The sequence below is a fragment of the Sminthopsis crassicaudata genome, chromosome 4 (assembly GCF_048593235.1).
Source record: "Sminthopsis crassicaudata isolate SCR6 chromosome 4, ASM4859323v1, whole genome shotgun sequence".
Lineage (NCBI taxonomy): Eukaryota > Metazoa > Chordata > Mammalia > Dasyuromorphia > Dasyuridae > Sminthopsis > Sminthopsis crassicaudata.
Genome location: NC_133620.1, coordinates 439111648 through 439137795, shown reverse-complemented (window position 1 = coordinate 439137795; position 26148 = coordinate 439111648). Strand labels below are relative to the sequence as shown.

The 26148-nt window shown below is 38.7% G+C and overlaps 1 protein-coding gene across 1 annotated transcript in view; it reads left to right on the top strand.

Annotated features, from left to right (window-relative positions):
* The window catches only part of NOTCH2 (notch receptor 2), a 164346-nt gene that overhangs the window by 67015 nt on the left and 71183 nt on the right, over nt 1-26148 (top strand). The window contains 2 exon segments of the mRNA XM_074263252.1: nt 21200-21459; nt 24044-24379. Of these exon segments, the coding sequence (XP_074119353.1) occupies nt 21200-21459; nt 24044-24379 (596 nt within the window).

The window sequence follows — 26148 nt, the reverse complement described above, 5'->3', positions numbered from 1 at the left end:
TGATTTTATAAATATCGATAACTATTCACTTGAACAATGAAAGATTGCAACTTATCCATGCCTTCTCATCCTGTGCCACATTTGTGTCTACTTTCCCAAAGTTCTTCCTGAGGGTTGGCTATATCTGATGTTATGAGTGCCCTGTTATGTTTTTTAACATGATATAGGTTCTAATGAAATACAGGGACTCTTCATTTCTTATCTTGTCCATGCTACAAAAATATTTTTACAGAAAAATAAATTTTCTGGTTATAACTCTTTTATATCTTTTGCAGCCACTATTTGTATTCATTTCATTGTTGGTAATTATAGTCTATTAAGTCCTACCATTTCTCTCTCTTTGCCATTTGGTTAACTCCTGATTCTTAATCTTTAGTCATGCAAGATTTCTTGGTAGATACAGAAAGCCACAAGAGCTTCTAATTATTAATTTTAGGCAATGCATTTGTTAGTCGTGATCATAGAAGATGTCCAGCACAGAGCTCCAATAGGTCCCCTCCTACAGATGTTCATGTTTGTGAATGTTTGTGAATTTATACAATTTGCACCAAGTCTTAGAATACTACAGAGCCTCCTAAGTGAGATTCACAGAAGAGCATCAGTCAGCAAGTATTGAGTGTCCTCTTTGTGCTAGGCAGATACAAATTAAGAATAAAACAATCTCTATTCCTTATAATTTATGCAGGAAAAAAATAGATTAAGAATGCTTAAACTATGACTTCAATTGGATGGCCAGCCTGTTGAAATGGTCATTCAGTACCCATATCTTGAGTAGGCACAACAGATAGATATGTATGCTGGAACTAGAATTGAACGTCAGGAAGAAAAGAAAATGTATTGTATTTGAGAAATTACATGGTGCCCTCAACCCCAAATTTCTACTTGAAACAAAATCCCATTTAAAAAAGGCTCATATCTTGCTTTTTTTTTTTGTACTTTGTCTTATTATGCTTCACATATAGTGAGGCTTTGTTTTTGTTTTTTACAAATTGAAGGTTTGTGGCAATCCTGTGTCAAACAAAAACCATTTTTCTCAAGCATATGCTCATATTTTTCTGTTTCTTGTCACATTTTTAGTGATTCTTACAATATTTCAAACTTTTTCATCATTATATCTGTTTTGGTGATCTGTGATAGATATTTTGTTTTTGTTTTTTCCATTTAACAATATTTTAGTTTTTTCCAATTATATATAAAGATAGTTTTCAACACTGATTTTTGTGAAATTGAGTTGCAAAATTTTTCTGCCTTCCTCTCTTACCTCCCCCATCTCAGAACAGCAAGCAATTTGATATAAGTTATACATGTACAATCCTTTTAAACATATTTCCATATTAGTTGTGAAAGAAAAATCAAAACAAAATGGAAAAACCATGAGAAAGGGGGGAAAGTGAAAATATTATGCTTTGATTTGCATTCAGTCTTCATAGTTCTTTCTCTGGATGTGGATGGCATTTTCCATCCCAAGTCTATTGGAATTGTCTTAGATGCGATAGGTAATTTTTATGTCACTTTTTAATTATTTTGAGGAGCCATGGATTGTACCTATATAAGATGGTGAACTTAATTGATAAATGTTGTGTGTTCTGACTATTCAACTGACTGGCCATGTCTCTCACTCTCCTCTGGGCCTCCCTATTTCCTGAGATACAACAGTTTTGGAATTAGGCCAAATAATAAGCCTTCAGTTGCCTTTTAAGTATTCAAGGGAAAGGAACAGTCGATCAATGCAGCAATTCATTGTTATCCTATTTTAAGAAATTACCACAGCCATCCCAATCAGCAATCATCAACATTGAGGCAAGACCCTCTACTAGTAAAAAGATTCACTGAGACTCAGATGATCGTTAGCATTTTTGACAATAAAATATTTTTAAAGTAAGGTATGTTCAGATTTTTTAAAGACATAATACTATTTCACACTTTAAATAGATTATGTCTAGAATAAACAACTTTTTATGTGCTGAAAACTACAAAAATTCATGTGACTTGCTTTATTATGATACTCACTTTATTGTGGTGGTCTGGAACTGAGCCTGTAATATCTTTGAGGTATTTTAATGACTCACTATGGAATATCGTTAAATTGTGATAATTATAATAATGCCAGTAATTCTACTGTACATTATGTAACACTTTCAGCTTGTTTTGAAAAAATAGATATATATATATTTACCATCTTAATTTGTCCTTACTACTATACTAGATGCTTTGAGAGATACTGATATAGAAAATGTGGTCCTTTCTTATAAGAAGCTTGTTAACTCATTGAGAAGACAGCATATATATGTAGGAAGTGAAGAATTTGGTAGAACAGTAGATAATTAAATTATATATAATTAAATTAAATTAAATATAATCAAATTACAAAATAAGTTATTTGGATGGTAAGGAGAGATCAGTACCTTCTTTGAAGTTATTGAGGGTTAGATTTCAGTGAGACGACCTATAAGGATTGATAAGAAAAGAAAAGAGGAAATGACATTCCCAATTGAGAAAGCAGTCTTAGTAATGGCACAGAAATAATGGCAGAAATAAGCCTGTTTGTGGATGGAAGCAGTGACAGACACTGACTTAAGTAGAGCAGAGGATAAGCTCTTCAGGAGAATGTGTAAGTAGAAAGAGTATGGGACTTAAGAGTTAGGAGACACATGGGTTGATCTCTATTGATCTCTAATACTAGCTTTGGGTGAGCTAATCACACATCAGTGTTACTGAGCTCCAGTTTTTTATCTGGGAAACATTGGTAAGAATACTTGTAATCCCTACTTGACAAAACTTTTGGAAGGATGAAATCAGGTAATGTTAATTACTTTTGTAATTTGTAAACTTTAAGGGACCATATAACAATGTCAGCTTATCATAAATTATGTTTGGAAATAGTGTGGAATAGCTAAAGTGGGACTAGATAATGGAGAACCTTGAATACCAAAATAAGGGGAATTTAGTTCTTCATTTGTTACATGTGGGCCATTGTTGCTGGTTCCTGAACCAAAGAGGGACATTGAAATGGGTGTATTAAGATTAGTCCAGCCTTGGTAGACAGGACGGATTGGAGGGGAAGCCAAATTGTGAGATGTTGGAAAACCCAGCATGAGATTGTGATGGGAGGTCCTTGTGCAAATGGTGTGAGAATAGGGATATGCTTGTAGAGGGGTTGTAACTGGAAGGATGGATGGGATTTTGTGACTATGAGGATAAATGAGGGTTTGAAGAGGAAATGTCCTGAAGTCAGTTGAAGACTTGGCCTGCCATTTAGGGATGGTGATACTGATTTGGGAAGCCAGTGAGAAGGAGGGGATAGTCAGAGGTGTGAGAGGAAATGAACTCACTTGGAGAGAAAATTAAGCAAAGCTAATGAAGAAACTATGGGTGAATTGTCATCAGTCTTTATCCATGGAGTGACTATCCTGAATCATTGATGTATAATCACCCTAGTAGGTTCTAAATATACTATTCCTACATGAAACCTGACTTGTGATTCACAGACTAAAAGGGAGTTTGTTCAATGTTTCGTTTTGTTTGGTCTTGTTTATGTCCCAGCAGCTGGTCAAAGTTCCTATTGATAGCTTTTTGTTCTTAAACGGGCAGATGTGTCGCTATAACTCTCAGGCTCAATTTGTTATACATGGATTAGTAATGGTGAATTATTCTCTACCTGGGAAGTCTAGTTAGCTTTAATCTACTTAATATACTTTGGAGCAAGCATTCTTACAATATGAAGGGGTGTAAAGGATGTGGAAAATGAAGCATCATTGTTCTTGCTCTGGAAGGGAAAGTTTAGGTTTAATTATCCCAGCATCTTTTTGGCTGTCCTTCTAAAGATGTTCTTGTGTTGTCTATAAAGAGATTCCTTCCTTGGTTTTACCTACTGGATCCTACTTCTTTGAAGAGAACTCTTACTTTCCTTTCTCTTTGAAAGTGATTCCCCACCCCCAGCCCTCAATCTCCACAAAGAATGTGTTTCTTTTCCACTCTTGTTGAATTTCTGGAGTGCACAAAGTTCATTCTATAAGTTAAATAGGGATTACAGAAAGGCATTTTCCCCCTGACCATCTGCACCATTAGGGTTAGCTTGGTATGCTTTGGGTAACATTTAGTTTGGAACTGGAAAAGCCTTTTCAAAAACAAAGAAAGAAAATGGCAAACCCCAGGCAGTTGATGGTTTCCAGAAGTTGTGCAGCCCCAGGATACGTGAGGATTTACATCAGACCAGCTTAGGTTGTTGGAGGGCTTCTTGTCTGGAGAATGGATGCTGCCTGGTTTGTCAGATTTGGCTCCGTGGTCTTGGAAGAAGCTGGAAAGTCACAATGAGAAGCACCTCACTTACTCAAACTATACCAGTCAGTGACCTAAATTCCAAAGTTCATTTTCCCAGTATTTCCAAAGGAGGTAGAGATTGCATTTAGGGATCAAGGGGAGGGTGGACTAACAGAGAAGTTAGATAATTGGGAACCTTGATGCTTTGTTGTTGTTGTTGTTGTTCTTTTAATAACCTGGAGATGTTGTGTTGGAAAATTATTTTCTGTTCAACTTAACCTTTTTCTTATGTGGAGCAAAATAATGACTTACATACTTTTTGGGGGGGAGGTGAGAAAGTTGGAGTTGCTTCTCTTTTTATCTGGAAAGCAGAGATAATGTAAGTAAACAACAAGACTCATATAGTTTGCCCTTCAACTGTTATATCTTGGGCAGCTCACACGGCCACAGTCACTCTTTTAATCACAAGAAGACATTTTTTTAAATGTCCATTACCCAGAAATATGTCAGGCAACTGATTGAGACTAGAGGACCAAAGCAGCAGCTTTGTGGGGCTATTTGTATATTCCTTCAGAAGGGTGGCTGATAATGCTGAAGCTCAGTTCACCTTTTGAGCCCTGATAACCCAGCCTGAACTGTGACCTAAATGACAAAGGAAATTTTTTTTTGTCTTTTTTTTAAAAGCCTGGGTAAATAAAGCATATTTTCCCATTGAAATGGTTACTGATTTAATAGCTTCAGATCAGGGATGAAGATGTGAACTCACTCATCATGTTAAAACTACTTAAAATAGCATTTCAGCTTATTTCTAATTTAGGTTTATTGCATTTGGTTTAAGTTTAGTACTTAATTCAGAAAAGGGGGGGGGGCGGGAGATCACCAAATACATGCAAGCTGAGTGAAGTGGAGCTTTAGAGAATAATTCCCAGCCTCACAATTCCCTCCGAACTTATTTTCCTGTGGGAAAATTTTAATTTGGAATCATTCAGCCTAATGTGGGAACCAAGATTACCATTTTGTGAAATACTTCTATAGCAACAGCAAAAAAAGCAGAAACGTGATTCAGGAAGCTGAATTTACATAGCAGAAAAATGGCTGGCCTGGAGTGTATAATTGTCTTTGTTTATTGGTTGTCAGAAGACTATTTTTCGGAGTGTGTGTTTGCGTCTTTTGACTGTTGTTTTCAGCAGAGCACAGCCCCCAGAAGTTTCTTACCCCAAACAGCCCTGTCCTGGGCCTCAGGGGATGGATGCCAGTGCTGGATGTGACCGAAGCCTTCAAGTTCCCATTTCTGGGTTCCTCTCAAACCTTTGTTTCATTTTGCTTCACTTTTTTTCCCCCTTGCTGACATGCTGAGGTATTTCCTCCCCCCTCCCCACTCCTCTTTCTCTTGGCAAGAAGAAGTAAATATGAACTTCTTCCTTTTTCTTTCCTTCCTTACCAGGCTTCAGACTTGATAAAGTTGATAGGATTTTCTTTCAAAGCTTGTCTTTTTTAGCAGAACAGTTAACACAGAACGATGGGGGTGGGCTGGGGGAGAGAGAGAAGAGATTTAATGCTGGAGAGTGATAAGCTGGATCGTGGAGGGCCCTAATGCAAAGTGAAGAGTCGAGGCTGAATGGAAAGACATCTGGAATTGGGGACTGGAATTCTGGGTGATCACAGTGAGCCAAGATGGCAGTGGGCTTGCAACCACATTTATTTTCCTCCGGATTAATTGACTGACTTAGGAAGGCACAGTAGAGAGAAGACCAGGGATCGCCACATAGCCCAAGTCCAGGTGTTCGTTTTGAGAGCAAAGAGAAAAGCGGGCTGACATCGGGACCCATTCGAGCTTTCTAGAGATAGATGTGGGTTCTTGCTCTTAGCCAGAGTTACTTAGGTCTTTTGGGAGGACGTTTGGGGGTCTCTGGCTCCCCTCCCTCCAGCCCTCAGTGACAGCCCTCCCCCTCCCAGCTCACACCAGGGCAAGCTGCCACTGCAGATTGGGTGGCGAGGCAGGGCCCAGGGGAAGAAGAAAGTGGGTTGAAAGCAGAGTTCTGACTAAAGAATTTTCTGCTGGAAACTAGCCCAGAGGGAGTAAAGGAGAAGCTTTAATGAGGAGCAGCTGCAGGGCCGACGCAGCCCACATGAGACATTTTTTTCCTCTCTGTTCCAGATTCTCTATAGCATTTTAAAAATCATGATTTTGAAATAGCTGTTTGGTAAAACACGCCTCTCTCTCTCTCTCTCTCTCTCTCTCTCTCTCTCTCTCTCTCTCTCTCTCTCTCTCTCTCTCTCTCTCTCTCTCTCTCTCTCTCTCTCTCTCTCTCTCTCTCTCTCTCTCTCTCTCTCTCTCTCTCTCTTTCTCTCTCTCTCTCTCTCTCTCTCTCTCTCCCCTTCCGTCCGTCTTCTCTCTCCCTTCTTTTCTTCTCTCTCTGTCTCTTTCGTCCTCCTCTGCTTTCTCTCTCTCTCTCTTTCTTTCTCTTTCTTTCCCTTCTTCCTTCCCTCCCTCCCTTCTTCTCTTCTCTCCCTCTTCTTACTCCTCCCCTTCTCTCTCTCCCCCTCTTTCTCTCTCCCCTCTTCTCCCCCCTCTTCTTTCTCTCCCCCCTTCCTCCTTTTGTGTATGCAATGAAGTTCTGTTTTGTTTTGTTTTTTAATGATCAGACCTCAGCTAAAGAAAGCTGAAACTCCACAAGGCTCTGGGATGCCGATTTGTGTTCACCCTGCTGATACAGAGCCCTGGATGAGGGAAAAAAAAAAAAAAAAAAAAAAAAAAAAAAAAAAGCAGGGAGAAAGAATACTGGCTTTTATTTGGAAAGGGGGCTTATTTCCTGTTCAGACTTCAGTCATCTTGGAGCTGCCACAAGCGCCACAGAGCTGGGTTTTTCTCTAGACGAGTGGCTATTCACATAGGAGACTTGAAAGAACAAATCTTTCTGCCCTTCATTACTAGGGAAACTGATCCTGACCTGTAGACATTGGAATTGATATTCAAATCCCAGCTTTGCTGAAATCTGTAAAGTGTCTACATGTGAACGAATGCAGGCTACTGAGGGTGTAATAGAGTGGAGGTCTGTTTCTCATCAGTTTGGGGAACTGTGTGAATATTCTTTCAAAGGGAAGAGATGCAAACCTTTTATTAGGAGCTCCTAGTGTGTGTGTGTGTGTGTGTGTGTGTGTGTGTGTGTGTGTGTGTGTGTGTGTGTGTGTTACACAATAAGGTTTAAGGACTGGATACCTTCCTGAGAGAAACAAAGTTTTTAGTTGTGTTTTTTACCCCCTTCCCCAAGAAAAGGAACTGAATGTAGTTGGGCCTGATAAGTATTCAGATTAGTTCCTGGAATTACTTCATGAAAAAGCACTCTCTTACTTTAAAAAAAAAAAAAAAATGTATTACCCTGCTTTCATAGCCCTGCCTGTGATTTATTTTCTTTCAAAGTTCCAGAGTCAGAGGCAAGATTGGAGTAGACTAGAAAGGAGGTTTGGAGGGAGTAAGTGAAATCAATGGTGAATGCACTCCAGGAGGGAGCTGAATCTATACAGGATTGAGAATGGCAGGCAGCTGTTAGATTTACTCAGGTTTTCTTTAGAGAGTTTTTCATATGCACCTTTCCCACATGCTGTTTTTGTATTAAAGACTCTGGGCAGCTCTCTAAAGGCCGGCCAGAAATGTTCTTAATAAAATGGCAGAGCTGAGAGGAAAGTGGAGGTGCCGTAGAGTCTGGCCTCCTGTTTCAGGGCATGACTGCACTCTGGCTCCTTGGACAAAAACAGAGCTTTTATTTTCAGGCAGCAAATCCTTTGGTACCCCAGGGAAACAGAACTAGCCCATTTTCCAGCTCTCACTACAGAAGGAAGGCTCCCCAGGAGGCTGGCTGTCTCTTTCTGACCAAGCCTTTCAACTCCCTCATTGTACCTACCTCAAGATTCTCCTTGACTTCATATCTGTAATTTAGTCTATCAGCAGGAGCTACTGGTAGGCAAGCCGTGCCCTCAGGGTCAGACTGACTTCTTGGAACTGATTTGTTTTACCAAGCCAAGGCCATATGAGGCATGAAGTGGAAACTGTGCTGGATTTGAAAGCACTGGACCTGGATTTAAACCTTGGCTGTGCTACTTAACCTGAAGCAAGTCATTAGGTGCTTTGGACCCCCCATTTTCTCTCCTATAAAATGGTGAAGTTGAATTGGATAGCCTTTAAGATCCCTTATAACCCTAATAAATTAGTGAGCTTGAAAGGATGCTTAGAAAGCAGGCCATAGAATTTGTTTCTTCCATTGTGTGATTGGTTTTTAAATCAGTTAATACCCATATACAATAATGTGTGATAGGAACTCAAGCAATTTTCCCATTTGAGGAATAAGGATAGACATGTAAAAGACACCGAAAATATATCTAAGCAAAAATCACATTCATACTGTATGATGTATAGAAATGGAACAATCTAGGAATTCTCCATGGGAAGCCATGACTTTGAAGAGGCAGTTATGATAGTCAAAAGAGTGCTGAATTTTGAGAATCAGAAAATTGAGTCCCATCCCACTGTATACAGGCCTTAAGGAAAGTATAACATAAATTATCCTTCATGGCAACATTCTTGGTGAGAGAGACAAAGCAGATGCCCATTGTTTGGATGAATACATTGGAATATGTGGATAGAATTGAATAGTATTCTACCTCAACATATGAGGAATAGGAAGAATTCAGAAAAATATGGGAAAATTTAGGCAAATTCATGAGTGAAATTAGTGGAAGCAGGAAACACAATGGCCATCAAAACAACAAAATGTAACTGAGCTGAGATTAATGGTTATGACCAACAGATCATGAAATATATTCCCTATGTTTTGGTAGACTCTGAAAGCAGAAGACTGCAAACATTATCTAATAATCATTTTATCAGTTTTGCTTATGATTTATTTTTCTTTGTGACAAGGGAAGTTTCAATGTTGTAAGGAGGAGGAGCGTAAAAATCAAAAGGCATCAAATAGTAAACAAATGAAATTGCATATAGGGGTTGCATTTTAATTTAAGGAAGGCATTGAGCAACGTTTTTCTTGGTATTCTGGATAAGGTAGAAAACTTCGGCCTGGAAGACAATAGCATTAGCTAGATTGACAGATAGACAGCCATACCAAAAAAATGTGAATTAATGGATCAGTCTGATTCCTCCTTTAAGATACACATTTTTAATAGCTTGCTAGATATTTCTTCTTGAAAGTTCAATTGTTACCTCAAGATCAGCTTGTCAGCTAGGATGGAAATCAGTTTTTTCTTTCAAATTTATTTTCTCCTGACACCTCTCCCTTTATCAATAGCATCACAGTTCTCTCTGGGTTGCCCATTCTTACAACCTGAGAGTCATTTTTGATTTGATGAATTGCCAAACCCTTTTAAGTATTCCTCTATAATATCTCTATGCTATTTTCCATTTCCACTATTTCCATATTACTTCAGGCCTTATTTCTTTGCTTAGTTTTCATATATATATATCCCCGTTTTCATTGACACAGTCAAATCTGCCTGCACACTGTTGTGAAAGTAATCTTGATATACAGGTCCAATAATTCCATTGATCAGAATCCTTCAGTGACTTCTAATGTCTTAAAGGTTGCTGGCAGGTAGAAATAGCAAAAGGATTTTCCAGTCACAGAGAATAATGTGACAGACCCAGAGAGCACAGATTATTTTCAGAAAATAGTTGGGAGGTCCAGCTTGGCTAGAAGAAAGGAATATATGATGGGGAGATGAAGAGGAGAGGGAATACAATTCTTGGGAGTCTCAAAGGCCAAGTCAAAGAGTTTGAGCTTCATTGAGAAGAAGACGGTAAATCACTTCACTACTTTTGCCAAAATAAGCCCAAATGGGATCATGAAGAATCAAGCATGGCTGAACCTATAGAACCATAACACTCCTAGAGGCATGTTCCTTGAGATTAGGACATGTGTCCTTCCTCCTCTATGTCCCAGAGTGTATTATACATAGTGAGTGCTTAATAACAAACTTATTAAGTGGTTGAATAAGAAGAATGAATCACATTCTGTAATTCTGTTTGGCCAGACATTTGTTTCATTAGTGTGGGGTTCTCCCAATGAGCAAAGGCCCGCTACCAATGTAGATTGGCAGCTGTTCCACGACTCATAGTCTCATGAGAGTTGTCTGGGACACTTAAGAGAGTAGTACAGCAAATATGTGTCAGAGGCAAGACTTCTAGGTCTTACTGACTCCGTGGCTGATTTTCTGTCTGTTACACAATACTGCTATGCCATATCTTGTAATTTTTTTAGAAAATCCATTGCACAAGTACAGGATGAAGAAACATGGCTTAATACTTCATATGAAAAAGACCTGAGTTTTTAATTGAGCACAAAATCAATGTAAATTTATTAACACTGCTGTTAATCATATTTAAAACAAAAAGCTAAAATCATCTTAAACTAAGTAATGGAAGTATGGTGTTCATATCATAATCCTACTCTATTCTACATTGGTCACATTTAATCTAGAGACATATTAAACATGTTATTGCCATATGGTAGTGAGACTACTGATCTACTAGAAAAGGGTACCAGGGATAATGAATATTCTGGAAATCCATCAAATGAGGAATAGCTGAAGAAAATAGGAATGTTCAGGTGGGAGAAGAAAAGATTAAGGAGACATATCCCAACTTTTTTCAAACATATGAAAGACTGTTGTGTAGCATTGAAAATAGACTGTATGCTACAATGCTCCAGAGGCCCAAAGGAGGAACAAGAGGGAAATCTCAGTTCAGTATAAGAAAGAGCTTTTCAATCATGAGTTCACAGCAGTGGGAAATGGTTGTCTTGTAAGATGGAGAACTCTGTCAATAGAAGTAGATACACTGGCCTGTTTCTTACACATGACAGGCCACTTCTCCTCTCACTGCCCTCACTTAGATTATTCCTCATCCCTGGAATGCACTGACCCCTGGCCTTCACCTCTTAGAATCCCCTTCTTCTTCATGGTTCAGCTTTGCTCACAACTGGTTCATTTAGGCCTTTCCCATTTCCCCATCCTTCCCCTCCAAAGCCCATCTAAATTTTATATGGTGTATACAAAACTATTTACATATTCTCTCCCACTAGAATGTAAGCTCTTTGAAGGCAGGAATCATTTTTGCCCTTTTAACTCAGCGCTTGTTGATTGATTAATCAATGGCCCTCTGTCAGGAATGTTCACTCCACAACCTGTGTTTCTGTTGATGACCCCAATATCCTCCTCCTTGATTTTTCCATCTCCATCATTTTCCATATCTATTCAGTCACCAAGTCCTGTCATATTTACCAGGACAACATCCCTTGTATCCATCTCTTCCTCTCCATTCATGCAGTAGCATTGCTCTAGTTCAAACTCTTGTTGCTTGTCTTCCAGATTATTATAATAATCTCCTCTCTGGGTTCCCATATTCATTATTTGTCATCTAGATCTCTGTTTACTTGTGTGAGTAGACTGGAAGCCGAGGCTGTAGGAATAACCTGGGTATGACTCTCATCTCAAATGTGAGCTTTCTGTGCATCTGAAGCAAGCTATTTCATCTGTCTTGAATTCAGTTTTCTCATATGTAAAATGGGTGTGACTACAAGGTCTGTCTCACAGATGTGAGGAGCAAATGAGATAATTTGTGTCAGTCACATCACAAAATCTATGGCACTATGAGTTGTGCCATTTCACTCTTGTTTTGTCTGATGGCAATATGATAGAAAGGATCTTAGGATGTATACGGTCCTCTTTTTATGTTATTGTTCTGTTATATGTTATATGTTCTGTTACACAGGTGGATTAAATAACTCTGCAGCTGAATGAAAGCATTGGGATATAAGCTCATCTTATGTAATATATTGAATTATTGAATTCATATATAATGATATATAATTGATATATGTCATATATATTGAATATATATGTGTATATATATGCATATATATAAATATACTGAATTATATTAAGTATAGCTCCAGTAATTCCAATGAAGAGTATTGGGCATGATGATATCTCTTAAATGCTATTTAATTTTAATGTGTCAGTGTTTTGATAATGGCACTAGTTTTGACTATGATGATGGTTTATTAATTGAATTGTCAAGGATATTTGGGGATCTCAATTTATGGTACAGGAACTTGTCATCTGTTAGCTTGTGGCATATGTCACTGTGAACACCAGATTGTGGCTTTCAGCTTGTTTGGAAAGTGCCGAGTTGTTGAAACCTGCAGTGAATTGCCACTCTATTTGGTCATTTCCATGTATCTGTCTAGGTACCATCTTAGATAAACTCCTTGAGATCAAGACCTTTGTATCTATCTATCAATTAATGAAGTCATTTAAGATCTGTTTACCTCAGTTTACTCAACTGTAAAATGGGGACTGTACTTCCCAAAGTTGCTGACGATCAAATAATATAACTGTAAAATACTTAGAACAGGGCCTGCTACATAGTATACAATTGTCCGTATAAATGTTAGCTATCATCATCATTGTTACTATGTAATCTATAATCTAGTCAACATAAAACACAATCCCATTATAATCTCCCTCCCCTTCCCTTCTTCCTATGTCTCTGATGCTTTCTCCCTTTATTACTTTCTGGAAATCCTTCTATTTCTTCGAGGTTCATCTCAAGGGCCATTTTCTCCATAAAATCACCCTGAGGGTTCTCCTTTCTCTTATTCATTCCTTGTGTGCTTTTTCTGGTTTCTTTCTAATCCTTTTATTTCCTTCTATTTTATTCTGCCATGTGTGTGTTTGTGTGTGTGTATGTACATTGTATGTATATTCTTTAGTATGTTGTTAGATCCTTGAAGGAAGGGGTTTCCTTTGTGTCACTGTATCTTATGAGCTACAGAAATTTTGAGTGAGACGAGATCTAAGTATCCTTGGCCTAAAAGGATTGCTCATTATAACATTTCAATAAATGGCCACCTAGCCTTTACTTTAAAACCTCCAGTGAAGGTCTTTTGACTACCATTTCTCTAGGCAGTCTATTTGACTCGAACCAGTTATTATTTTTAGAAAGCTTCATGATATCAAGTTTCATTGCAACCTTCACTCATTTCTCCATTTTTCTCCCTCTGGAAATGAATAATTATAATCCCTCTGCCACATGACAGCTCTCCAAATAGCCCAAACCAGCTATGATACCCCTGTAGAGCCTTTGTGTCTCCAAATTCTTTCAGTCGATCCTCATTTAGCTTGGACAAGAGACCCTCAATCATCCTGGTTGCTTTTGAGTATGCTATAGTTCTATCAGTGTTCTTCTTGTCAGAATGGAGCTGAGTATGCAGTGATTGCCACCTCTTTAATCCTTCAAAATTATTTTCTTTTGATGCAATCCAAGATTGCATTAGTTTTTTTGGCTTCCCCATACCATTGTTGACTCATGGACCTTGCAGTCCACCAAAATCCCCAGATCTTTTTTAGACAGACTGCTGACTAATCATACCTCCCACATCCTCTACTTGTAAAGTTGATTTTTTTAAAGAAAATCCCAAGTGTACAGTTTACATTTATCTTCATGACATTTCATTTTATTACAGTTAGCCTTAGCCCATGCAGTTTGTTTTGTTGCGGTGGTTGTTTTCTGGATCCTGACTGTTCTCTCCCAGTGTAGTGTTATCTACAAGTACGATTAGTTAAAACTTATCTATGTCTTTATTCACGTCATTAATAAAAAATGTGAAAAATGCATAGACCCAAGCACAAAGTACTTTGGACTCCACTGGAGTCCTACTGCCAAGTTGACATTAAACCATTAATAAATACTCTTTGAGTCAAACATTCAAACATTTGTAAATCTGTCAAAATTTATAATGGAATAGTTTTTATCTTTCCATCTTTTCCAGAAGGTTTGAGAGGACTTATCAAATGTATTGCTAAAAATCTATACATAGTAGGTGCTTTATAAAATGCATGTTGAATTTTATTGCTATAGAAGGGATTTTTACACAAAGTGAGAAAATTAGAGTAGATGATTTTTAAAACTGGGATTCTTAACTCTGAGGTTCATAGACACCTCAAGTGATTTGTGGCTATATTTTAAGGGGTCTGGTGACTTGGATGAGAAAAAAATACTTCTTTATTTTCACCAACATTTAACAGAAATTTAGCATTTCCCTTCATTATGAATTTTTCTTAAATGAGAAGGGATCCAGTCAATCATTTAGCATTTATTGAGAACCTGTACCAAACACTATACTAAGCATTGAGGATACAGAGAAAGGCAGAAGGCAGTCCCTGCCTCGAATAGCTCACATTCTAAAGGGAAAGACAACATGCAAACAAATACATACAAATAAGATATGTGCAGGGCAAATTGGAGGTGATCTCAGAAGGAAGGCATTCAGATTAAGGAGGATTGGAAAAGGCTTGTTACATAAGATGGGATATTAGCCGAGACTTGGAAGCCAGAGGGCAGATCTGAGGAGGGAGAGCATTCCATGTATGGGAGCCAGCCAGTGAAAATGCTCAGAATTGGGATGAATCATCAAAAGAGTGCAATGGAAAAAGGTAGAAGTGACATATAAGTCAAGGATAGAAAGAACATCTAAAAGGAATGTGGGATGATTGATATCGCATACTGGAGAATTTAGTTAGGCAAGATAAAAACTTGGCTTTGTCAAGGAGGAAATTATTGCCTATCTTAAACATTAGTTTCTATAAGATGGTAAGATTGGAAAGTGGCTTTCAGAGCGCCACAGAGAGAGTAGAGAGGAAGAAATATTTGGCTACAGCAGGAGAACATGGGGAACTGGAGTTGGAAAGGGAGCTGAGTGCAGTAATTTAATCAGAATCACATAAAGGCACACATTGAAGGTAAAAGTGAAGGAATGAACCATTTTTCCTATAGCCAAGGGAGCATCAAGCATTCATTGATTTGGGTGTTTACTTAGTTCTCATCTCTGAGTCCAGAACAATGAATAAGATCTTTCTCATTAAATTAGACATCATACCTCAAGCCAATAGTTTGTTATTAATCTCTTTCTGCTTCTAGGAATTCATTTATTCTTTGGTTCATTGGAACCTGTCTTTAACTGTAATCACTGCCCTGAAACTTTCCTTATAGGTCACTTATGACCTCCTAATCACCATAGTTACCATAGGCCTTTTTTGTCTTCTCATCCTCTCAGATTCCCTAAAGCACCAGTTATTTTTTCCTGCTTTAGGGACAATTAGATGGCACAGTAGATAGAATGCTGGTCCTCGAGTCAAGAAGACCTATCTTCCTGAGTTCAAATACAATCTCAGTCACTTCCTAACTGTGTAACCTGGGCATCTTAACCATATTTGTCTCAGTTTCTTCAGCTGTAAAATGACTTGGAGAAAGAAAATGCAAAGCCAAGAAAGCCCCAAATAGAATCATGAAAGGTAGGAATTTTGAAATGACTGAGCAGCAAACACTTCACCCAGATAAGTCCTAGATCTCCCCCTAAATACCAAAATACCCACATCAACAACAATAACAATGAACACAAAACAACTTGCAAATATTAAGGATCAAATACAAACCTTGGAAGGAAAGCTATGATAAATCTGTACAGCACTTTTCCATCAAGGATCCATATAGTCAAAATCGACATAAGAGTGTCTCAGAATTGAGACTTTCAAGTTGTGATCCGGGAGAAGACATTTGAGAATCCATCGTATGGCAAGGAGATCAAATTAGTTGATAAGTTAATTCAGATTATTCACTGGAAGGTCAAACATTGAAGCTTGAAGCTTAAATATTTTGGTCATATGAGAAGACAGGACTCACTGAAAAAGACTCTGATGTTGAGAAAGATTGAAGGTATAAGGAAAAGGGGGTGGCAGAAGATGAGATAGATTGATAGTGTCATGGAAACAATGAACATGATCTTAAACAGACTTATAGAGTAAATGATAGACCAGCCTGCTATACTATGTTTTATAGGGTCATGAAGAGTCAGATACAGCTGAATTACCGCAACGAAATTGTGCTATGCTCATCTCTCTTGATGATACAATATTCCCATGCTTTTCTTCCTATATCTCTGACTATATCTTTTCCACATGTTTTGTTGGCTTCTTTTCCCTAAAAAAAAATATAGCTTTACTCTTAGTATCTGTATTTGGCATTCTGTTTTTACATTCTTTTCCTTGTTGATCTCTCCTGTTCCCACTGTATCATCTTGAGATGGATCATTGGTTCCCAGATTTGTATTAATAGCCTTCACATTTCTCCTGAGCTCCAGACCTAGATTCCTTGCTGCAAATCACCATGACTTATTGTCATTTTAAACTGAACACACCAAAATTGAAAGCTGTTCCTACTCCTAATTTCTCTGTTTATTTTGTGGTACTACCATTTTTCTAGTCATAAAACCTGAGTTTTGTTTTTTTTTTTGAGTCCTCTCTCTTCCTTCTCCCTTTTTCATTCAATTATTTGTCAAACTTGTCTGTCTCTATAATATCTCTACCACTTGTCTTTTCCTTTCTATTTTTGGCTCTGAACATAATATTTTTATTTATTAAGCACTCAATAGGTACTTAGTAAATGTTTATTGAATGAAAGAATTCTTAATGACTACCACTATACTAGTCTTCACTTTCTTGCTTGAAAAAACTTATTCCAATAACTTTCTAACTGATTTCTCTATTTACAGTCTCCTAGCACTACTTATCACTGTCAGATAAATTTTTAAAAGAGTATTTTATTTTTCCAAATATACACAAAGATAGTTTTCAGCATTCACCTTTGCAAAACCTTGTGTTCCAAAAATTTTCTCCCTCCCCTACACTGCGAGCAATCCCATATAAATTAAATATGTGCAATTCTTTTAAACATATTAACATATTTTCATGTTGCTCAAGAAAAATCAGATCAAAAGGAAAAAAATACAAGGAAAAAATAAGCAAGCAAACAAACAAACCATAACAGCAAAAAGGTGGAAATACTATGGTTTGATCCACATTCAGTCTCCATAATGCTCTCTCCGGATGCAGATAGCTCTTTCCATCACAAGTCTATTGGAATTGCCTTGAATCAAATCATTGTTGAAAAGACAGGCAAATTTTTTACACTTATATGCAAGTGTATGTATGTGATGAAATCACTCCTGCACAGAAATCTTCAATGGCTCATATTGCCCACTGAATTAAATCTAAACTTAGTTGCCCATGAAGCCCTGAATAGACACCAGCCTATGTTTTCAGTATTATTTCACAATATTCCCCCTTGATGTATTATCTGTTCCACATACTGGGCAATTCACTATAACTCAAACATGTCCTGTTCTTTTTCACCTCTGAACCTTTGTTCTCATAATTTCCTACATCTGGAATGTATTTTTTTTCTTAATCTGTACCTGATTTCTGATCCTCCAAGGGTGAACTCATGTGCTACTTCATCTATCAAGTCTCTAATTACCTCCAGTTAGAAGTAATTTCTCTCTCCTCAGGGCTCTCTTAATTTGTTGTGCTTTTTCTATATTCTTATCTTATTCCCTTTTAGATTGTAAATTATTTGAGGGTAGAGTTTAGGTCTAATTTAGAGAGGTAGCATGGTCATTTATTTTGAGGTCTGTTAGCAGAGCAAAACCTATAAATAGTTTTCAAAACATAGATTATTCATTCAGAACTTGAAATGAATAGTAAATCAAGAGATCATGAGTCACAGTCTTGGAAAACACAGTCTTATCCCCCCTTTATCCTCAGAATAATTTGGGCTGTGAACTCCTCCATGCATTTATAACTTTGATATACAAGGCTTAGTCTCTGAAGCCGGAATGATTGTAGTTTTTCAGTCACATCTGACACTTCATGCCCCGTGGACCATAATACACTAGTCCTGACCATTGAGTTTTCCTGGCAGAGATGCTGGAGTGGTTTGCCATTTCTTCTCCAGTACATAAAGAGCGACCAGGTTAAGAGACTTGCCCAGGATCACACTGCTAATGAGTGTCTGAGGCTGGTTTTGAACTCCAGATTCGGTGGCCTGCCCACTGAGCTGTTGGAGTAAGGAATAGGGAAAATAAAAACATCTGTATTAGATTATGTCCCATCAACTTCTGGTGCCTTGACCAGGATATTAACAATCTTTTCTGCTTCCCTTAGAATCTGTCCATGACTGGATGCTGCCATTGCAGATACCCTGTCCTTTATGGCTATCCTTCCTCCCAGAACACTCTGTTATTGGTCAATGGCTGTTATGTGGTCATGGCCTCTTGGGAAATATCTTTGCTTTAACTGAAATACCTGCTACTTGCTCCCCAAGGGAAAAAAATTATAGTCCTTGCAAATGATTTTAGGTGTCCATGTATATAGATGAGCACCTCATGTAACATCTATTTGTTTATATTTCACATAGATAGTCAAATGTAAACTATCCCAGACATGGGCCATAATAGATATCTTCGTTATTAGAGCCCCTTGATATAAGTAGATGTTCAGAAGGGAAGGTCACTGTGGGCTAAAGTCTCTCCAAAGAAGAGATAATTTTGTTTTCTTTCTCACTTTTTTTTTCCTTTTTGATGTGATTTTCCTTGTGCTGCATGATATTTGTGGAAATATGTGTAGAAAAATTGTACATATTTAACATATATTGGATTACTTGCTATCTAGGGGAAGGGAGGGAGAAAATTTAGAACACAGTTTTGTAAGGATGAATGTTGAAAATTATCTATATATTTCAAAAATAAAAAGCTTTAATTAAATAAATAGAAAATAAAAAAGTAAAGAAAAAAAAGTAGGCTTTAGGCTATGGACCTTGTGTTCATATTATTGAATACTACTATATAGATAACAAGATCTCACTGTGTTTATCATTTGTTGAGTGAATGAAATTTTTAAAAAGTATTTGTTAAGCAAAAAAAGAGAGATAGAAATTGAACTAACCCTTGAAGAGTGATAGAATTGGGGCCTGAGACTGGCACCTAAAACTCAGCAGGTCTAAAACTAAACTTATCATTTTCTACCCTTAAAAGTGCCCTCCCCCTGATTCCTTCTCATCATACAATATCCAGCTCCAGATTAGAGGAACTAGATGACATAATTTAATCTGCCTCTGAAATCAGCTGTGTGACTTTGGGCAAGTCACTTAACCCCAATTGCCTCAAAAAAAAAAAAAAAAAAAAAAAAAAGAATTAATGCAACCAGAAAATAGTAAGAAGGGACCCTTCAGGTAAGCAATGATAAACACCTAAAATATTGAGAATTAGCAGAGAACAGTTGTTCAAACTTCCTGGGTTTTTTTGATATAGAAACTGAGGCTTAGGTATATTGTCATACAGGCAGAAATGAGTGAGTTATATTTAGAGATGAGGAAAGATTGTGGAACACTCTGAATCCTCGATGTTCGCCAAGCTATGGAGAGCTCTTGAAAGTTTTTTATTTGGGAAAGGCCATGATAAATTTTCTTTATAGTAAGACTACAGAATAGATGAGAGTTAAAATTTGGAAGCAAGGGAGAATTCTATGAGGCTACTGTGATAGTTTAGGCAATGAAGTGTGAAGGAACTGGACTAAGGTGGCAGATGGGGAATGAAAAGAAAGATTGTGAAATACATTATTTCAATACTTAAGATGATCTTTGATTTGATCAGCGTGGAGTTCTCTCTAAACTGGTTGAGACAGCATGAATATCAGAACTAAAAGAGACCTGGGATCATCCAGCCCACAGTCAAACAAGAATTCCCCTTGACCACATTCTCCCGTTGACCACAATTGACAACATTCAGTGTTGGGAATGTTTTTCTGTGTTGTTTATCCTCTTACAAAATGTAAAGATTATTTGTGTTTGTGAGCATGCCCTTTAGCTTATAATAACGTAAGAATAGTTCCCTGGACATACTTTTCCACACCTTAGTAGACAATTTCATGCATTGTATCATTCAGTTTCATGAGTATCTTCACTACTTTTTACTGCTTTGATATTGGGCAAGTTGCTGAAATCCTTTAAGCCTCAATTTCCTGATTTGTAAAATTAGGTCATTAGACCTATGATGACTTATGAGGACACTCATGTGTTTGCCCCTGGGAACATAAAATAATTTCACTCTGTTCCCTCGTCACCAGCTTCAGGTGATGATCTTAAGCTTAAGTAGAAATCAGATGAAGATAGGATTTGGTTTCTTGGCTTTCACTGGGTCCATACTATTATTAATCAGTAAGCATTTTATTAAATATGTGGGTGACCCCACCACTTGATAGGCCTTGTGGACTATATCGTACAGAGGAGATTGGTAGGGGTAGGAGAGGAAAGTCAAGTTGACTTTGGAGTTTGGAGCTGGGTGGTTGGTATATGAGAAGGAATCAGGAGAAAGGCCATTTTGAGGGAGGAAATAATGAGTTTAATTTTAGACCTGCTGAGTTTTAGGTGAGAGCCAGGTCTCAAGCCCATTTTAATATTAGTCTTGTTCCTGTTTTGTTTCTTGAGACATGAAACAGAAGATGTGAAAACCTTAATGTTTAAACACCTGAAGCAGTGTGACTTAGTGGAAAGAATACTGGATGTGGAGTCAGAAAAAGTGGATGAGAACCCCAGATTTGCTACTTCTTAAGTGGGCCTTAAGTTTTCACATCTGTAAAAGTAGGTTATTAGACTTACTTAGAGCATTCTTCAGTGATGATTTCTCTGATCAGCTCTGTGTGGGCTTATTATTAAATATTAAACTTATTATTTTCTGCCCTCAAAATGGCCCTCCTCCTGATTCCTTATCATACCATTCACCCAGCTCCAAACTAGGGGAGCTAGGTGACGTCATGGAATCTCTGGAATCAGCTTTGTGACCCTGGGGAAGTCACTTAACCCCAATTGGGAGCAGGCAACACACGGATCTTTTCATATTTTATTTAAACCTCTTCTTGCTCTTTGCTAAAACACGGACGGTGGTCTTTGATATGGATGTGCCGGATGGGCCAAGAACTGTCAGATAAAATGGTTTCTTGGGGTTCTGTTTTTATGGACAACTCTCTCCTTTTGCAGGTGTCCAGAGGGCTTCCTGGGGGAGTACTGCCAGCAGCTGGATCCCTGTGAGAGGACCAAATGCCAGAACGGAGGGACCTGCGTGCCTCTGGCATTGCAGGGCAAAGCCACGTGCCGCTGTGCTCCAGGCTTCACGGGTGAGGACTGCCAGTACTCCACCTCCCACCTGTGCTTTGTCTCTCGCCCCTGCCAACATGGAGGCACTTGTCAAATGCGTAGCCGAGACACCTATGAATGCATCTGCCCACCGGGCCGTACAGGTAGGGTTTGGGACTCAGGTGAGGGACTCCTCCATCCTTGTCAGGAGGCTCCCCTTTCTCTTTTGTGGTTCTTAGTAGCTGTTCTTAAAAACCTCCCCAAAATAAATGGATAATGGGATATTTTCAATTTGTGCCAGAGACACATACCTCCTTCCACTCTGGCCCTTTTAAGAGAGAGGAATGGTTAAGGAATAGTGGAGAAGCCTGGCAGGGATGTCAAGTGTCTGAGTGATTTGCCCTTTAGAAATTAGAGTACGGAGAATTGGTTGTACAAAAATCAGGAGCAAAAGTGTCCCTCATTCCCCTTTACTCTACTTCAGTCACTGAATGAAAAATCCTTTGCTCCTATCAATTAAAAAAAAAAGAGTTTTTTTTATAAGAAAGGCTGGATCAATTACCTTTCTTTTGGCACAGATCTGGATTTTCCTTTTCCTTTTCAAGTAAGTCTGGAATGCCCACACATTCACCTTGGGCATGGGAGCTGAGACCATCCATCTTCCTCAGGCAATCCCAGGGATAACTTGCAGATGAAACCACGATTAGGGTTTGGGCAAACCTTTGTAGATAAAGCTGTTTCTCTGAGGTTGTTTGTTTTTAAGAAGAGCTCAGTACTTCTTCTTTCCTTCCTAATAAAGGGAAGTATCTACAGAGGGTACATATTACTACACACCTTAGCCACATATGTTATCATCCTGAGAGCACTGTGAGTATGGTGCTTTGTGAAGAGCATTGGACTTAAAAATAGGGGAACTGGATTTTGGTCACTGACTAGCCATGATGGAGACAGATGGAGAGAAATGAAGAGAAAAAGAGAGAAAGGAAGAGGAGAAAGAGGGGAAGGGGAAGAGACACACAGAGGAAAGAGGGGGAGAGAGAAGGAGGGAAGGGTGGGAGGGAAGGAGAGAAGAGGAGAGAAAGGGAGAGAGAAAAGAAGAAAAAGGGAGAAGGAAAAGAGAGGAAAGGTAAGAGACACAGAGGAAAGAGAGTGGGAGAGAGAAGGAGGGAAGGGTGGGAGGGAAGAAGAAAAAGGGATAAGGAAAAAAGGGGAAGGGAAAGAGTGGGGGAGAGAGAATGAGAGGGAGGAAAGAGAATGAGGGAGGGAGAAAGGGAAGGATAAAGAGAAAGGAAGAAAGAAAAGAGAGCAAAGGTATGAGAAACAGAGGAAAGAGTGGAAGAGATAGAAAGTGAGTAAAAGAGCGAGCGAGAGGAAGGGGGAGAGAGAGAAGGAGGGAAAGAGGGAAGTAGAGAAAAGAGAAAGTAGGGGGAAAGAGAGACAGGGAGAGAGATTATTAAAGGCTTAACAGATGTCCATCATAGAGCTTTAATCCTGGCTTTCATCAGGCTTAGGAAGTGACCCTGCCATTTAATCAGTCAGTTAACAAGCATTTATTAAGCCCCTACTATGTGCTTAAAGAATTCATAGTTTACTGGGGGAAACAACTATTTATATGAAACATTGGAGATGACCACTAAAGGGAAGGTTTTAGTATTCAAAGAGATCTAGAAAGACTTCCTATGAATGGTAGAATCTTAGCCAGGTCTTAAAAGAAACCAGGGGAGGGCATTCCAGGCATGGGGGACAGCCAGAAAAGATCCCTGGAGTTCAGAGAGAAGTAGCAGGGAGGCCATTGTCAGTGGATTACGGGGGACATGGCAGGAGATTAAAGCTTGTTGTACTAGTGGAGCCCAAGCCCTGGAAGGTCCCAACATGCTGGAAAGGGATATGAATTTGGACCTAGAGATAAGAACAAACAGTTTTAGTTTGAAGGTCCCCATCATGAGAAGGTTGAAGGACCCCATTAATGCCACTACGGAGTGATTTTTTTTCCTTTTTCCTTTTCTTTTTTTTTTTTTTTTTAATTGAAGCTTTTTTGTTTTGGTTTGGTTTTTGGTTTTTTTTGCAACTTATGAAGACCGTGTATTGAAACATAGTAGGTTTGTGGGCTTCATTATTGGAGAAGAGTGCCGGTGTTAGGGAAATCCTAAGTATAACAGCCTAAAGCTGTGCTGTCTCATCAGCCCACTCCCTCCCCTGATGCTGTAACTATTGGAGTTCCTGCTAAGTTAACCTAGAGCTTAACTGTCCCCTCACCTCCGAGAGATGCTCCATGTGCTTCCTGACCAATCTACTGAGATGGCCCGGCCACTTTGGAGCTCTCGTGGAGCCATCAGAAGAGCTGCCCGATCAGACCCCTGGTGGTCTCTGGCTGGGTGTTTAGGAATTTGGTGCTTTTTTGTAAGCTAAAAAAAGCATTCTCTCCCCTGCTTTCCAGAGGGAGTTGGAAACACTTAGAGACTGTGAATAAGATTTATCCTCAGAAGTGAATGGTGAAGGATGAAGGGTTTTGTTTTTTTCGTTTGAAAGCCATAGGTTTTGAAAATATTTCACTTTGGGCTGAATGATTATGGATTTATGCCCACCTAAAAGCCTTCCTAGTAATTATGTTATTTTAAAGTTTGATCTGTTTTTATTCTCAATTTTCTTACATTTGAAAGGCTCAGTATTGAGAATAGAGCTGGGGAATGATGGCCCAAAGGAAGCCCCTTTTTGTCCAGTTGCTGAGTGTGATCATCCCTTCCACAGGAAAGCACTGTCAGTGGATGGACGCCTGCTTGTCTCAGCCGTGTGCAAACGGGAGCACGTGTACCACGATAGCAAACCAGTTCTCCTGCAGCTGCCCAGCAGGCTTCACGGGGCAGAAATGTGACATTGACCTGAACGAGTGTGATGCTCCTGGGCGCTGCCAGCATGGTGGCACTTGCCTCAACCTGCCGGGCTCTTACCAGTGCCAGTGCCCGCAGGGATTCACCGGGCAACATTGTGACAGCCCCTATGTGCCGTGCTCTCCCTCCCCGTGTGTCAATGGGGGGACCTGCCGGCAGACTGATGACTTTACCTTCGAATGCAACTGCCTGCCAGGTAAGGAGCTGTTAAGAGTCCCCTGGGTATGGAGAGAGATCAGCTGAGGGGGGCATTGCGTGGGGCTCAGCCTGTCATGGAAAAGAGGAAGTTTAAAGATATGAACAATGAGGTTATGGTGGTGGGTAGTGGAGGGAAGGGGGAGAAAAGGACTTTTATGGACACTTTATGGCGGATAAATCAACATAGGATAATTTATCGTGTCAGTATTTATGGTGATGGGTGACTAGGAAACTTTTTATTGCTTCTTTTAAAGGGAAAATTGAGCTCTGGGAAAGGGGCAAGCATGGGAAAAGAGTTAAGAATACATATGAAGATAGCAATGGAAATTAGACACATCTGTTTATTACCAGAATCTGTTGATCTTCCCATTGAACATTTATATATCTAGATAACATGTGCGCTCCTAAGATTTAAGAAGTTACAATTAAGTATACAAGGGATACGATTAGGTATGCGAGAAAGCTGGGGACTTTGCTGTCCCATTGGAAAGAAGGAAGAAATAAGCTTTGAAGAATCTTGTTTGAATAATTAGAATGTCAAAAACGGAGAGTTTTAACTGGGACTGGAGAATAAGCAGCTGGAACAGATGAATTGCTAAGCAACAACAATCCTGTTTTTATACAAGTGTCTTAGTAATACAAAAAAAAAAAAAAATACCAACAAAAGAAAGAAAACTGTAGGGGAGGAAAATCTGTGAAGTAAGCAGAATTGCCTCAAAAAAGCGTTCTCTCCCCTGCTTTCCAGAAGGAGTTGGCAAACTTAGAGACTATGAATACGATTTACCCTCAGAAGTGAATGGGGAAGGATGGAGGTGTTTTTTTTTTTTTCTTTGAAAGCCGTAGGTTTTGAAAATATATTTCAATTTGGCCTCAATAATTATGGATTTATGCTCACCTAAAAACCTTCCTAGAAATTATGTTATTTTAAAGCTTAGTCTATTTTTATTCTCAGTTTTCCTACATTCAAAAGGCAGAGAATGTATTCACTTTGAACTCGAGTAAATGTTATTCATTAATGTGTACTAGTATACTATTAATAGGGACAACTGGGTGTTGCAGAGTGGATAGAGCACCAGGCCTGGAGTCAAGAAGACTCATCTTCCTGAGTTCAAATCTGGTCTTGAAGAACTCTTACAAGCTGTATGACCCTGGACAAGTCACTCCTAATTGCCTTAGTTTTTTATTTTATTTTTCTTTATTTTGAGTTGGAGAAGGAAATGGCACACCACTCCAGTAACTTTGCCAAGAAGACTCACATGGGGTCACAAAGAGTCAGAAACAAGGATAAAAATGAACAGCAACATGCTATAAATAATGTCATTACTGTACATCATAAAAGGCAATGAGACATAGTAGTTGGACTTGGAGTGAAAAAGAGGATACTCAAATCCTGACTCCCACTTTTACTAGCTTTGTGATCCTCATGGGGAAGTTACTTAACTTTTCTGCATCTTAGACTTGAGGTCTTAATATTCAGTCTTATGGACTCACATTAGTAAAGCATTTTAAAATATCCAAAGTGATTTTCTCACCGTGAACCTTCCAGAGGGATTGTCATGTTCTACAGATAAAGAAATGGAAGTTTCGGAAAATTGAGCAATTTGATCTCATAGTCACACAATTTTATGACTTATTAATCACCTACATGTCATAGCCAGTCAGCACCTGAGGCTGATTTCAAACTCCAATTTCCTGGGTTCAACCCTCTTTCTAGGATCCCACACGGTGAGCATCCTAATTGTAGAAAAGATCATTTATTTAAAGAAA